Source organism: Neofelis nebulosa, chromosome 12, assembly GCF_028018385.1.
Source record: "Neofelis nebulosa isolate mNeoNeb1 chromosome 12, mNeoNeb1.pri, whole genome shotgun sequence".
In the NCBI taxonomy this organism is placed as follows: Eukaryota; Metazoa; Chordata; class Mammalia; order Carnivora; family Felidae; genus Neofelis; species Neofelis nebulosa.
Window position 1 is genome coordinate 44,341,294 of NC_080793.1, and position 13,066 is coordinate 44,354,359.

At 41.5% G+C, this 13,066-nt stretch overlaps 1 protein-coding gene across 6 annotated transcripts in view; it reads left to right on the forward strand.

The window, feature by feature from the left end:
* The window catches only part of MOB3B (MOB kinase activator 3B), a 203,702-nt gene extending 193,348 nt beyond the window's left edge, over positions 1-10,354 (forward strand). For all 6 annotated transcript variants that reach the window (XM_058695174.1, XM_058695176.1, XM_058695173.1 and 3 more), the window contains one exon: positions 5,238-10,354. In XM_058695174.1, the coding sequence (XP_058551157.1) occupies positions 5,238-5,267 (30 nt within the window). In that variant the 3' untranslated portion in view covers positions 5,268-10,354. The remainder of the gene's footprint in view (positions 1-5,237) is intronic.
* The last annotated feature ends 2,712 nt before the right edge of the window (positions 10,355-13,066 follow it).

The window sequence follows — 13,066 nt, forward strand, 5'->3', positions numbered from 1 at the left end:
ATATGTTGATTTCATCCACCACCCCCATTCCACACAAAAACTAGCCAAAAGTCATTTTAACTTTATTTCTAAAAGCAAATATGATTTCAATTTGGAGGTTTGGCCCACTTCTATTTTTGTTGTTGTTTTAAATTATTGGAGCTTATTTTCTTAGAAAAAAATTACATGTGTATTAAAAATATCTAAAAATCCAGAAGATATGCAAAGGGCAAATATCAGAAATAGAAAACATGCATCATTTCCTTCACCCAGAGATAAGCTTACTCATCATGTTGGACTCCTATTTTGTTTATACTTTTCCCCAAAATAATTATATCAAACCATATATCAAAATATTTCTCATCATACATTAATATATAACAAAGTTTTAAGGGTCTTTTCAGACTCTGGCAAAAAAATGAAATGATGAGTTCCAATGCTGGTAGAAAGTGACAGGTGTGTGCAAAGTGATGGGGAACCAAAGAAACCGAAGAAACTAAGGAATGCTTTCTGGGAGCTAACAGTTGAATCTTGAAGGATGTCAGTGTTTGCCAGGCACAGAAGAGCAGAAGGTATTTCTCAGATGGAAGAAAGAGCTAGAAAAACTACTAGAAACCTTGATAGATGGTGCCCTGTTGGAAATGGGAGGAGTTTGGGTTGCCTGGTGGGCGTGGTGTGTGACTGGGTGGGGGGTTCATCAGGAGGTGAACAGAGGGGGTGAGTCTGTTATAAACAGATTTGTTTGCCAAGCCATAGAGTATGGAATTTGTTCTATTGACAGTGGGGAACCAGGGACTTTACAAAATCAAGTACTGCCTTACATTAAAGCAAATAATACTGAGTGAGCACAACCAAAACCCAGCTTTACTCTTTCCTCAAGGATGGATTTTTAAAAATCCAGGTGCTTAAAAACATCTTCCTATACAAGTCAAATACAGTCTTCATGAAAATTTCTCAGGAAATTCTCATCACCTCTGCAGAAGCTTTTAAAGTACCTTTTGGAGTTCTTTAGTGGTCTGTCTTAATACACATTGCATATAGATGACTCCTACAATGGCAAATTCATTCCTAAAGAAGTCTGGGCAAATGTTGTTTAGGCCACTCTCTGTGATAGCAGGGAATGTGTTTGGTTCTGCTAGATGACTTCAGGAGGGCTTTGATGGTGACGAAGCTATGGAACCCAATATTTGGCTGGTTTTTGGTTGGGGGGTTTCCGGCAAGAACCAGTTGTTTCTTAACCAGCTCATTTGCTCCACCCAGTGGGGAAGTGCTAGAATACAGCTTTGAAGGGTGGATCTAACTGAGATAGATATTCTTCCTCAGGGATGGATCTGGAACTTCCTGGTCTGTTATTTCAATCATTCTTTCCCTATAAAAATGTTAGGAGACATCCCCATAAACAGTTTTTCTCCTTCATTTTGGGGTCAAGAAAGCATTTGCAGTAAGGAAAGTCCTGGCTTTTCATAGACTAATGGCTTTAGATAAGTCCCATATCCTCTATCAAAGCGTTCCCGTGTGTGTGTGTGTGTGTGTGTGTGTGTGTATGTGTGTAATTCTTCCATATTTCTAGTGTGTATGGCATTTTAGTGGCATCATTGTTTTTTTATTATTTAGCCAGTGCACCTGTAATTGGCATCAGTCCAGGTAATGAAAACATATCTTTGACCTTTTGAAAATCCAAGAATGACTGCAACCATTTGCAATTAATATCTATCAACTAGTATATGTCAGTATCATCTGAATGCATCTTCATAAGGAATTCTCAGATGCTTTAAACCACAAATCACATGGTGTAGTGCAAAGAGCTGGCCTTTCCACTCAGGTAGACCTGAGTTTAAGTCCTACCCCTGCCACTTTCTGTGTGACTTTGAGAAGTTACTGTCTGTCTCTGAGCCTGTGTCAATGAGCATGGCAAATCTTATTTCACAGGGCTAGTGTAAGAGTTACGGGATGTAATGACTGCAGGGTCAGTGGGACAAGGGGATTGCTGACCTTTGTTTGATGGAAGGCTCTGCGCTTACTTGTTCGGCTTGAGTGAATCACTTCTGCTTAGAGGCCTGGATTCCTCATCTGTCAAATGGGCCAGAGTTCCTTCTCTTAGAGTTTTACAGATGCAATGACATAACACCTCCTCCATCCCCACCAAGCATCTGGCACCTCACAGGTGCTTAACAAATGCTAGTTCCTTTCTTTCCAAAAATATTAACCCACTGAAGATAACTGCAGAATTAGTTATAAGGCCAAATTGTGTTCATCCCATGATCTCTCCCCCGCCACCTGTCTCTCTTGCTAGCTCAGATACTCACACAGGTGCACACTGTGCATTCCCACCTTATTTTTTCCATCTTTGTGATCGGAAGTTAACCAAAAGTCCAAGAACTTTTGGAGGCTTAACAAAGGAGCAGCAAATTCATTTTAAGATTGTTGTCATTTATTACCATTCCTCACACCAAGTACATGAGTCCTTATTTGAGCAGTTGTGCATTTTTCTGTGTCCCCACCCCACTGTCCCATCCTGGCCCGGCCCCTCTGCTCCAGCTACGGTACCACCAGACCATAGAGGTCATCACCTCGGCCACTCTTCCCACCCCCCTTCAGATCTCCAGCCCCTTCTCCCTGCCTCACTCATCAGACTCCTTTAAATTGTGGGGTCCACCCACTGCACCTGGGTGGCTCAGTCGGTCAAGTGTCTGACTTCGGCTCAGGTCATGATCTCGCAGTTAGTTTGTGGGTTCGAGCCCTGCGTCGGGCTCTGTGCTGACAGCTCGGAGCCTGGAGCCTGCTTCAGATTCTGTGTCTCCCTCTCTCTCTGCCCCTCCCCCACTCACGCTCTGTCTCTCAAAAATAAATAAACATTAAAATAAATAAATAAATTTGAGGGCCCACCTAAATGGGTATATTATCAGAGAAGTTTCTTCAAGCCTCTTCTTGCCCTGACAGGAAGTGATTGTTGCTATGTGTGTATTTCTGAAGAGAAGGGAATTAATGTATATTGAGTCTGGTCATATCTTAATACTTTTACCCTTCCCAGTCACCTTGTCAGGTAGGTATCACTGTTCCATTTTATAGCTGAGGAGACTGAGGGCCCATCCATTGCTTCATTAAACAAATACGTATTGAATATCAGTTGCCAACACAGGGAATAGAGCAGCCCCTTCCTTTGTGGATCTTCCAGGATCTGACAGGGGATGAATCCAAGAGGCAGGAGGGAAACAAATGATAGACTATTCCAGTTGTGAAGAAGGGTGCCATGAAAAGCAGAGAATGGGGAAATGCCCTATCTCAGAGCTTAGGGAGGGTGTCCCTAAAGAAAAGGTATTTCTGCTAAGACCTAAAGACTCAGGGAGATCACACAGGTAGATAGTAAGGACAGAAGTGAGCTCTAATGTGGGTGGAATTTGGTGCCACCATGCTTCATGGCCTTTCCTCCTCTAAATATTTGCATTCATGTCATTGTATTTTAGCTTGTGATCTATATTTCTTTCTCTCTGAAAGATCATAGCTCCTTGCGAACAACAACCTCATCTCCCAGGCACGTGGTGCATAACACAAGTCATGAGCATAAGGAATTGGTCATTTAGTGTTTTAATACATGTATCTGTATGTGATTGCTTGTCTTTAATAATATTACAAGGATGCAAAAGTACCTAGAATATGCCATGTATATCCTGTCATTTCTTTAACCAACACATTGGTGTGGTTTTCTAATAGAATCTCTAAGCCCCTGGGCACTCCTGGTCCCAAACTCCTTTTACTCAGATGTTTTCTGTTTTATAAGCTGGGGTGATCCGGGGTCAGCACGTGAGAGAGGTAGCAGCTGGCATCAGCTGTGCAATAGGTGAAACTTGAAAGCAGCTCATTCATTTACATAAAGTGGTGTAAAATGTGTCCTCCCAAATGCTGCAGGGTGTAAGGTTCATTACCAGCCTGTCCAGGCCATTCTTGGAGATGAAAGTGAAGTGACTGCCCTGTGCCAGGCACTGTGTTAGGGCAGGGGATACAAGATGAATAGACGTTGGTGATGCCGTGAATGTTTCTTTTCTTGACACACAGTGGCTCACAGTGGAGTAGGGACCACAGAATGCCCATAGCACATGCATACACACTGATGTGCAGACCAGCTCATTGCATGCAAGACTCCAGGCTGGCACAGGTGAAGGAGTGGTTAACGCCACAGAGGCTGGGGCAGAAGTCTCAGAAGGTCTCCCAGGCATCTTGAAATTCATCATGCCTGAGTTGGGAAAATGAGTGGCTGTTAGCGAGGTAAAGAGGGCAGGCTGTGGTAGGAGCAGGGCACAGGCAAGGGTCTCTCCGATGCAGAGGCGAGATGCAGCAGCCTGGAGACAGAGAGCAGATGGCACATTAGGGATCTGCAAATGCTCACAAGAACCGGCAGGTGATGGAGATGAGTGAAAGGTCAGGTGGTTGCATGTCAGACACATTGGTATATTCTTCATGCCCATTAAAAAAAAATCCTCCGTCCCACTTTTCTTCCTTCACTTATACCCTCTTATGCTATCCTTCATTTTTCCATCTTTGACTGAAACTTAGGTAAAAAGAAATTGTTCTCTCCTATTAGAAAAGTAGCAGCCTAAATCCAATGATCAAATCAATCAGGAATGATACTTGGCTCCTCCTGGGGAGACAACTGGGAGTGGTGGGGACTGGGGCCAACTGGAGACCATATTCTCCATCTGAGGAGGACAGCCCTTCTTCAACCTCAACTGTCCAGTGGCTCCAGACATTGCAGTTAAAAAAAAAAAGTGAGCTACCTAGAGTTTTGGCAAGTTAGCCTATATATATATATATATATATATATATATATATATATATATATACATACTTTGATTAAAACAAGGACGGGGCGCCTGGATGGGTCACTTGGTTGAGCTCAGGTCATGATCTCACAGCTCATGAATTTGGGCCCCGCGTCAGGCTCTGTGCTGACAGCTCAGAGCCTGGAGCCTGCTTCGGATTCTGTGTTTCCCTCTCTCTCTGCCCCTAACCCACTTGCATTCTGTCTTTCTCTCAAAAATAAATAAACATTAAAAAAAAATTAAAAAAAAAAAAAGACAAAAAACAAAACCCAAACCTGCAGGCCAAATGGAACACATTCACATGCTGAGCCTTGTCCATGAGCCATGTTTGCAATTTCTTGTTTAAAGACTCCAGAGATTGTGAGGGCTTTCTTTTTAGAATCCTTCAACATGTCACTGCTTCTAGTCACTCCTAACCATCCTTCTCTCCCTGCTTTCCAGAAAGAGATGACGAGCAGGATGTGTCACTAACGCCCCATCTCCCCTTTGGAAGACTGAGGAAAGCTCTTCCCTCCTGGAGCCCTGCACCAGCAGGAGGGAGACCTCCCCTGGCCGAACAGGCACCTGCTTCCAGGAGCAGGCAAGGTGGAGACGAGCAGTGATTCCTGAGAGAAGTTCCCTACTCACCCCGTGTGCTCTTAACCCTCTGAGTGCTGCTAGCCACGACCTGTGGACCTGTCTGACCACAGTGTGCAGGAAGGACTGCCCCCTCTCCCTTCTGGCTCTCAAGTGCCCCGAGGAAGCCTCTGCACTTACGTGCGCGTCGCAGTCTGCCTGTGACCTGCCGCCTAAGCTTTACTGGAATTCAGGTTTTGAGACTGAGACACTTACTTGTACTTCCCCACTCCTGTCTTGTCAACTGGCCGACTTTTCTGTACCGTGTCTTCTAAATCCCGGGTGAATTTTGGAACTCTGGATGAGCAGCAAGTTTGTCTATAACAAGTCTTCCTTTCAGGTCTTTGAAAGCTTCCACCCTGATCTGATTCTGTGGTTTAACTTCATGCAGGACCACGGAGCCTTGAAGACGTCTGAGACCCCCACCCTTCAGCCTCAGCGAGAATTCCCTACTCGGCAGTTTTATCAGGGACCACCCATGACCCCAGACAAACCTTAACTATGGGGAAGAGTCTGGTTGTTAGGATAAAGCTGACGGGTTACCAGTTAACTCTGAATAGAATGTGTTTTTTTTTATAGCCACACCATTCCTTGTCTCTTCTATTCAAAATTTTTTTCCTGTTTCCAAGAAGAGAGGAATAAAAGGAAGTTATAAATGACCAAGAATGATCAGCAAAAGCTCTGAGCCAGATTAGTGCAGTGTTTGTTCTTGAGCAAAGGGTAGGGAGTTCTGGCTGTCTCTACATAATACTGAAGTTTCGGTGGAAAAAAAACAAAACAAAACAAAATAAAACAAGTGCCATTGGCTATTTGGTACACATAGCTCAAACACCCAGCTCATTGGTTTGTCGCCTTCCCAGCTGGCCCTCTGAGCTCCTACATCCAGCCCGTGTTTTCTTTCTCTTCCTCTGCACTCCCCCTCCTTGGCCATATTATATTATGGCAAGAATTAATTTCTGCCCCTATGATTGTGCCACAGTTGCCAAGGCAACAGTGTAACTGGAGCTAACTTCCTTCTTCCATTCCTTCCCAGTTTTCCTATTCCAGTAAACAGAATAACGCATTCTGTGCTACGTCCTGCCTTTTGAAACCCAAGTGAGTCTTAGCTGAAGAAATGTTGCCTTCTCTGCTTCATTCATGAAACTGGTGGTAGTCCTGAGAGCCTGTGATTGGAGGGTGATAATAATCTGGCGATCCTTGGAATCTGACAAAATAGCAGTTGGTGGAGGGAAGTAGATAAGAATGTATTAGTATATTTTAATGTAACACCAATTAAAGAATAACTAAAAAACTCTGATTTCGTTTCATTGGATGTAATGTGTTAAAGCCGTTTGTGGCTGCCACAAGAGCCTAGAGAGCATGAAATCTTTCTTTGTCCAGAGAAAGGGCTGACTGTCTGGACCCTGTGGCATTCTGCCCTCACCCAGCAAACTGACCTTTGCTTCCGATCTTGTCAGAGTTATCTCATGGAATCCAAATGCTGCTACCTCTTTCCATATTGTTGTGCTCTGGTCAACAACAAACAGACCCCCTCCCCTTTTTTTGGCTTCCTAAGTAATTCTGAGAGGACAAGATCGGCAAAGATTCTTCTGGGCATCATTTTTGGCTGAAAGAATATGACTGTCCTAAGGATCCAGAAAACAGAGAAATAAGAACCCCCCATTCCCAACCTATGCAATACACTGTAAAGTACTTCATGGGAATGTTCTGGCAGAGAGACAAGAGAAATGACAACGAAGCCCACGCCCTAGGAGGAACCCCGAAGGTCTGCCATCATGGAAAACCACAGGATTTTTGCATTAAGAAGTTGACTATGTTCCTGCATTTCAGCAACGCCTAATCAAGCAGGATTCTGGACTCTGAAGACATTTATTATTAATTCTTTTTAAAGCTACTTCCTATTAACTGTGTGTGCATATGAAATTTCCATTCCATTTTTAAAAAGTATTTTTTAAACTTCTTGGCACAATTTCCTCCTGGTTATGTTTCTAATTGCATTAATCAACTCCTCTAGGATAAGTTCTGGCAAACCACTCCTATTTTTTAATTACTGAGTATTCCTTACTCCTACAGAACTTTGGCCAATTCTAAAGAAAATTATCACAACAGCTTTTATCTCTTTGACCTGACTACATCCTAAGTACATCTTATTGCAACCAGGGGATCTGAGCCTCACATTCTGCTTCTGCCTCCTAACTTGATGGGCTCTCTTTCATTTCACACCATTTTTTTTTAGTCGGATACATGTATCCACTGCCTTTTTTTATTTTGAGAAATTTTAAAGTGGAAATTTCAAAGAGTCAAGATTACAGTGAATATCCACACCCCTTCGTGTATGCACATCAGTTGTTAACATTCTTTAATTGTTGACAGTTTCCATACATTTTCTTTCTTTCTCTGTAAATACACATTCTGATTGCTGAACCATTTCAAAATATGTTGCAGACATCATAAAACTTTAAATACGTTATCATTTGTCCCCAAAATGTTTATAGCTTCTTTTGTTTATTTATCCAGGATCCATTTACAAATCACATGTGGCATTTGCTGTTGTTCTCTTTCGTTAGTGGGTTAGAGTTCTTGTCGTGTGTGTATGTGTGTGTGTGTGTGTGTGTGTGGTATGGTGGTGGTGGTTGTGGTGTGTGTGTGTCATGACACTGACATTTTTTTGTAGAATGTTCCACAATCTGGAATTTTTTTTCTGATTATTTCCTCTTATTAGACTCAGTTAAACATTTTTTTTATTTTAGCAAGAACATTACACAAGTGATGTTTTGTTCCTGTTGCATTTATCAGGAAACATATGACCAGTTGTCTCTTCATGATATTAAACTTGACCAATGGGTTCAGGTGTTGTCTGCCTGATCCATTCATTATAAAGGTACTTAATCCATTAAGAAGCTCTGAAAATCAACACGCACCCATTTTATAGTTTGAGACTGGGCAAATGTGGCTTCCTTTCTTAATTTTCTCAAAGAGGTCCACGATCTCCAAAAGATTATAACCCTTGCAGTTCAATGATACAGCAATGACAAAGGCTTCATAACTTCCCCCTTAACAGAGGGAAGGGGAAGTAATAACAGCACTAGATTGGTATGCTGGCTAATGAGAATCTGTATGGTCCCTGTAGCCAGAGTTGAAATATATAACTTTTTTTTTTTTTTTGCTCCCATCCTCAATGACTTCCCATTCAGACCCATGGTTTATTTTAGAGAGTGTGTGTTCTCATTAAAGGTGATTTCTCTCAAAATTGTGAGGAGTGTTTTAGGGGTGGGGGAGAAATCTTAGATATTACAGTGCGTTGTGGCCCTTCAAAGGGCCATAGTACATAAACAGATATAAAGCGTATATGTGGTATTAAACTTTCATGGGCATGATTAAGAATAAACTGTCCTAAAAGGCTCCTTAAGAGGATGATAATGAAAAAAAAAAAAATACATGAAGAAATACTCATCTAGAGTCATATCCTGCTTCTTAGGTTGTTAACTCTCTCTTGGAGTGTTTTCCCATTTCTGAGGGCTAGGATCAGTGGAAGCAACTTCAAGAGATTTCTTCATCCATCCCTTCTACCCTCCCAAATGCTATCAGTAACCTTCCCGGTGAAAACCCCATTCTCCTCTCGAAGACCTTCAAGCATAGACGTTCTACAACATCCTTTGGTGTGTCCCCACTGAACACTTCACAACACCTGAAATCCTTCCATCTGACCTGAACCAAACTATTATCTTTGGGTTTCAGCACACCTTTCCTAGTGTCTCACATTAAGGAAAACACAAAGATTAGGAGAAGAAGAAGCATAAGCAATGAGAGCCTTATTTGCATATCCACGAAGTATTTGAAGACTGTTACCAATGGCCTTCGGCTTCCTTTCCCTTCAGCTCTCTCAGGGGCAGAATTCTCACGGAAACCCTGGTGCCCAGTTGCTAACATTTCTGCACCTCAACTTGAACCCTTCCCCAAGCTTTCCATGTCACTGTGCATTATGGATATAGCCAGCAGTGAACGTGTAAGAAATTACCACATGCTTTCTCCAAACTCTATTGTCTCTTTGCTAAGTCCTGACTTGCTTGTTAATCCATTTGTGAGCATATCTCCATTATAGTCAACCATTTTGGTTTATCTTCCTGAGTTTCCTTCCTTTCTACCTTTGATATTCCTCAGCAGATGACAGTTTTGTTTTAACCGCTTCTTTAATTGGCAAAGCACTGAGACTTGGATGGAGGGCCTCTTGTATTTTTGTGGTGAATTAGGCCAAGTCATCATCTGGTCGTTGATGGAAGCACATCATTCCCTGTGGTCTCTGACCTTCCATCACTCCTGTATCCCACGGGTATCACACTGTGAGTGAAAGAAATATCATGGGACAAGAACAGCCATATCTTCAAGGAATATGTACAAAGGCAAAATCATGAAAAGGAGTCAGTCGTGACACCTGGATACACCAGGTGTTGTTGTTTGTGCTTGGAGCATTTTGGTGCATGATAAAATCGGTGATTCTCTCCTAGAAGTAGCCAAACAGTGTTTTGGAAATAGAAAGGTCCCCCCACCCCCGCTTTAAAAAATATTTCAACAACAACAAAAACTTAGGTTATTTCCCTCTGGGCAGTTATTAATTCTGGGTGAGAAGTTTCTGATGACTAAATAAGGATTTTTATAACTTTTAGAAGGAAGCGTCCATTTCTAATCTGAAAGTTAAGCTATTTTACTAGCTTTTAGTGTTCTAATGTCAAGGTTTTCCAGTATCTTTTCTAATTGTATCAGAAAAAAAAAATGTTTACTATATTTTAGTTCCATTTGAGATTAAATTAAGGGTTTGACTCTAAGAACAAACTAACACAATTATATCAATTAGGAAAGCAAGAGGAAATGAAAGGGTATTTATGGAATCAGTTCATGTGAGCTTAGGAATTCAAATGTCACAAATAAAAGACATGTAACCATCATCTAGTCTGTCTTTTTTGTGTGTGCTTAATTAATTTCTTTAACCAAAAATGTTTTTCATTTTGCAGCAATCCTGGAACAGGTAAATGAAATGGAACCTTAACTCTACAAAAAGTAATTCAAAGTGTACTTATTTTATAACACACATACATGTATTTGTATTTTAGCAGAAGTTCCTTTATACTCTTCAGATTTTCCCAGGAGGGTATGTCATGCATATGGTTTAGATTCATGTCGTGCATCTTTTTTCTTGTGGTAGAATTCAATATTAAATTTGATGACAATATGGCATATAAATATAATAAACCTTGACTATAGAAATAGCTCATCAATCAGATTAAATAAACCTGAGTTTTAACCTCAGGTTTGCCACTGCCTTCCTTGTGTGACCTTGAATATTATATTCAATTGTTCTTTGTCTCAGGTTTTAGAACTGCAACTGCTCATGGATTTGTTCCTATTTAACTTACAATTGTTTTTGCAAAGTAATATAATATAAAAATATTAACATATTTGGAAAACAAATACATAAATTCTGTGTATTTTTATAGTATTAGTACATTTACAGCCACTTTAGAATAATTGTAAATGCCTCGTGTAATAGCCACCGTAGCTAATAGCAACAATCAAATACTATGTCTGACAAAAGCTATTTGTGATGAGGTAATTTCTAGTGAGGAATGAGCCTTCTGGTACCCCAGCACAAATACAAAGGGTTCCTCTACTTCACTTCCACTGTTTGAAATGTACACCAAGATGTGACAGAGAGGCAGACTGTAGACTGAATTTAGTCTGCAGGCATGTTTTGTTAGACTAACACAGTTTTGTTTTTCTTTCTTTTTTTAATGCTTATTTATTTTTGAGAGAGAGAAAGAGAGTGCATGCGCACATACAAGTGGAGAAGGGGCAGAGAGAGAGGGAGAGACACAGAATCTAAAGCAGGCTTCAGGCTCCGAGCTGTCAGGCCAGAGCCCAATGCAGGGCTCGAACTCATGAACTGCGAGATCATGACCTGAGCCGAAGTCAGATGCTTAACCAACTGAGCCACCCAGGTGCCCCTGTTTTCCTTTTTCTAACTAGCTGCCAACAGTTTAAAGTTGAGAAATTTGACACCTAAAAATCAGAATGCCTGTCTCCTCTTACAAAATCAGATCTGGCAACACCAGACTTTTGTTTTTGTGCGGCAGGACTGGCTGGGAAGTGGCTCACCCATTGTGATGGGGTACGTTCTCTTTGATTCACGCATGTCCTCACCACTCACAGTGGTGTCCCAGACACGTGGCTGGCTGGCAGTTACCATCGTCCTCTTGCTCTGGTAGGCTTCCCTTGCTCATTTTTCCTGCCGTTCCCCTGAAGGCATTTCAGGTCATAGCTCCTGCTCCACCATGTCTGGAGAGGCCACTGAGGAAACCACGATTCTAATCTTCAAGCTGTCCCTACACACACTATCTGCTATATCATTATGTTCTTTCTTGTAACCTACATTGTATTGATGATAATGAATGGAAAACTCTTCTAGAACATAATACATTCAGATGAGATGCCTTCAGTCCTTCCACCCAACAACAGCAAAAATTGATACTCCCGTGGACTGTAAGCCAATCACCGAATCTATCCAACCTTTCAATGATTGTACATTCTTAAACTTCAGCTGTGCTCCCAAGCAAACTTCATTGCTACTTTGACCATAATGATAAAGAAGTGTCCTTGAAAACAATGGTAGTGTCATTTATCACAACTCTATATTTTATCCCATTTTTCTCTTTCATTGTGAGGTAGATTTCATCAGAACTCCATGTGTTAACAGAAACTTCTCATTGTTTTAATGCAGCTTTCATCATCTGAGTTTTCATGAACACAGAAACCAAGCACAAATTGCCAGTACTTAATAAATTAAAAACTAAATGAGGAAATGCAGTTCAAACTAAATAAACTTTGATTGAGTTTGTAACTATTAGTGCACACTAGATTAAGGGGAATATCTGCTCCCGAGGAAATCATATCATACAATTGAGACATGACCTCATATATTATCAGATCAGCAAAGGGTAAGAGTCTAAGCATTTTCAAGAAATATGTAAAACATAGAGAGGAAAAGGTATCAACAATCCTGCGTTTATTCACTTAGAAAAAGTGTTACAAATAACTGTGCTCCACTACTGTGCATATGTCTCTACAATGATGTGTTTGATGTTGCTACAAACTGCATGCCGACTGATAGCCACAAGAGGCAGCGGCATTTAGAAAATTCATAAACTGTGATTTGAGGAAGTATGCTACCTACCCCTGCCCTGTCTGTGGATGAGAACATAGCCCCTTCTCTGCTCAAAACCCTTCAATGCTCCCCTGTGCCCTCAGCTCAAAATCTTCGGCTCCCCCTTTCTCCCTCCACGCCAGCACCCTGGGCCTCCTTGCTGGCCTCACACATGCTGGGCACACACACACTCGCAACACGTGTCCTGGCTGTTCCCTGCCTGGATGTTCTTCCCCCACAAAGCCTTATGGTCAAATCCTTCTCCTCCAAGTTTTTGCTGAGCATCACCTTCTCATTGAGGCCTCTGCTGATCACACCTATTCCCCAGGACTCATGAGGCCCTTTCTCTGCTCAAATTTTCCTTCTCCTATAGCATTTGCATTATATAAATATTACATAATATTTATTTATTAGGTTTATTGTCCATCCCCCACCCCACTGGAATATAAATTTCACAACA